We start from the raw sequence: 1,409 nt of genomic DNA on the forward strand, positions 1-1,409 counted from the left end.
TAGATTTGAGATCAAGTTGGAAATAAAATAGAAAGTTGATATAAAAAAATAATACCATGACCGAAACGGGTAGTGGTGTTCATCATAAAACTAAAGATTAAGTAAAAAAGCTGCACAAAAACGCAGACGTTAATAGATGCGGCTTGGTGCATAATTACATCTATAATTAATGAAAGATCTTTGTGTTTTTCAATTTACTCATCTAGCTATTTTTGATTTATAGATGCGCATCAAATTGGATTTCTGGTGAGAATGAAGTCTAATTTTGCGAACAGACCAAAAGGATCCGTTGTCATATATGATGAGGTCATTACAAATGATGGTAATAGCTATAATCCTTCAACAGGAATATTCACAGGACCAACAGAAGGACTTTATTCTTTCTCATGGACAACTACTACGCAAGCGAACAAGTACTTCTTCACTGATCTGACTGTGAACGGAAATATGATTGCAAGGAACTATGGAGGACACGATAATGTCAATCTATCAGCAAGTCAGACTGTTGTTGTTCATTTGAAGAAAAATGACAAAGTCAACATTAAGGTTCAAGATAATTATGTCGGACAGTTTATCTATGGCGACGGATGGTCATCCTTTTCAGGTTTTATGATATGAGTTTGTTACAAGTTGCTATGTTTTAATCTCAACATAGAATTAAAGCATATGTTTGCATGAATATGACTGATTTCATTGTTTTTCTAAACTTTGTGTTAATAAGCCTAAGAGGTTGCATACTAAAAAAAAGTTGATGCACCGAATTCGGTTTGCTATATACCCGTGTCGTAATTGATTTAAAAAAACCATGACATTACAAATAAATTGATGTTGTAAAGATTCATATCCTTTGCTAAAAAGATTTCATGCCTTATCAGATCAGTAATAAGCACAAAAAGACAAAAGTCACAAAGTACTGATCAAAAAGTTACAGAAAGCTAATTTAAAGAAAAGATTTCAACTAAACTTTATCAAATTTGTTTTCAGAAACAGAAAAAAAATCAATCATAAAAACATTAACGGTACCAATTTTCCTGCACCATATGCGCATTTCGACAATACATGTCTCTTCAGTGATACTCGTGATGCTCGTGGCCAAAATATTTGAAATCCAAAGCTGATATAAAAGATGAAGAGCTACTATAACACTATCAAAAAATTATAAAGAAATCTGTGACAATGCTCCGCAAAACATTTCGGAGGTATATAGTGATTGCTATGTCTGTTTATCCGTCTTCCTTCCGTCTGTGTGTCTGAAACTAATAATTTCTGAATAATAACTTCAGTATCCCTCGCTTGATTGGCATTATACTCATTCGGATTGGAAATATATGGACAGAAAGAAGCCTATCGAGTACAGGGTCAAAACGTTAAGGTCAAGACCTCGGTCAGAAAAAAATCTTTCTTTATTG

The 1,409-nt window shown here is 33.2% G+C and overlaps 1 protein-coding gene across 1 annotated transcript; it reads left to right on the forward strand.

Moving 5' to 3' along the window:
- Positions 1-252: 252 nt before the first annotated feature.
- Positions 253-618, forward strand: LOC139521471 (complement C1q tumor necrosis factor-related protein 7-like). Its single transcript, XM_071314946.1, has one exon. The coding sequence runs from the start codon at positions 253-255 to the stop codon at positions 616-618; it is 366 nt and encodes a 121-aa protein (XP_071171047.1).
- Positions 619-1,409: the final 791 nt, after the last annotated feature.

The sequence above is a fragment of the Mytilus edulis genome, chromosome 4 (assembly GCF_963676685.1).
Source record: "Mytilus edulis chromosome 4, xbMytEdul2.2, whole genome shotgun sequence".
Taxonomy (NCBI): domain Eukaryota; kingdom Metazoa; phylum Mollusca; class Bivalvia; order Mytilida; family Mytilidae; genus Mytilus; species Mytilus edulis.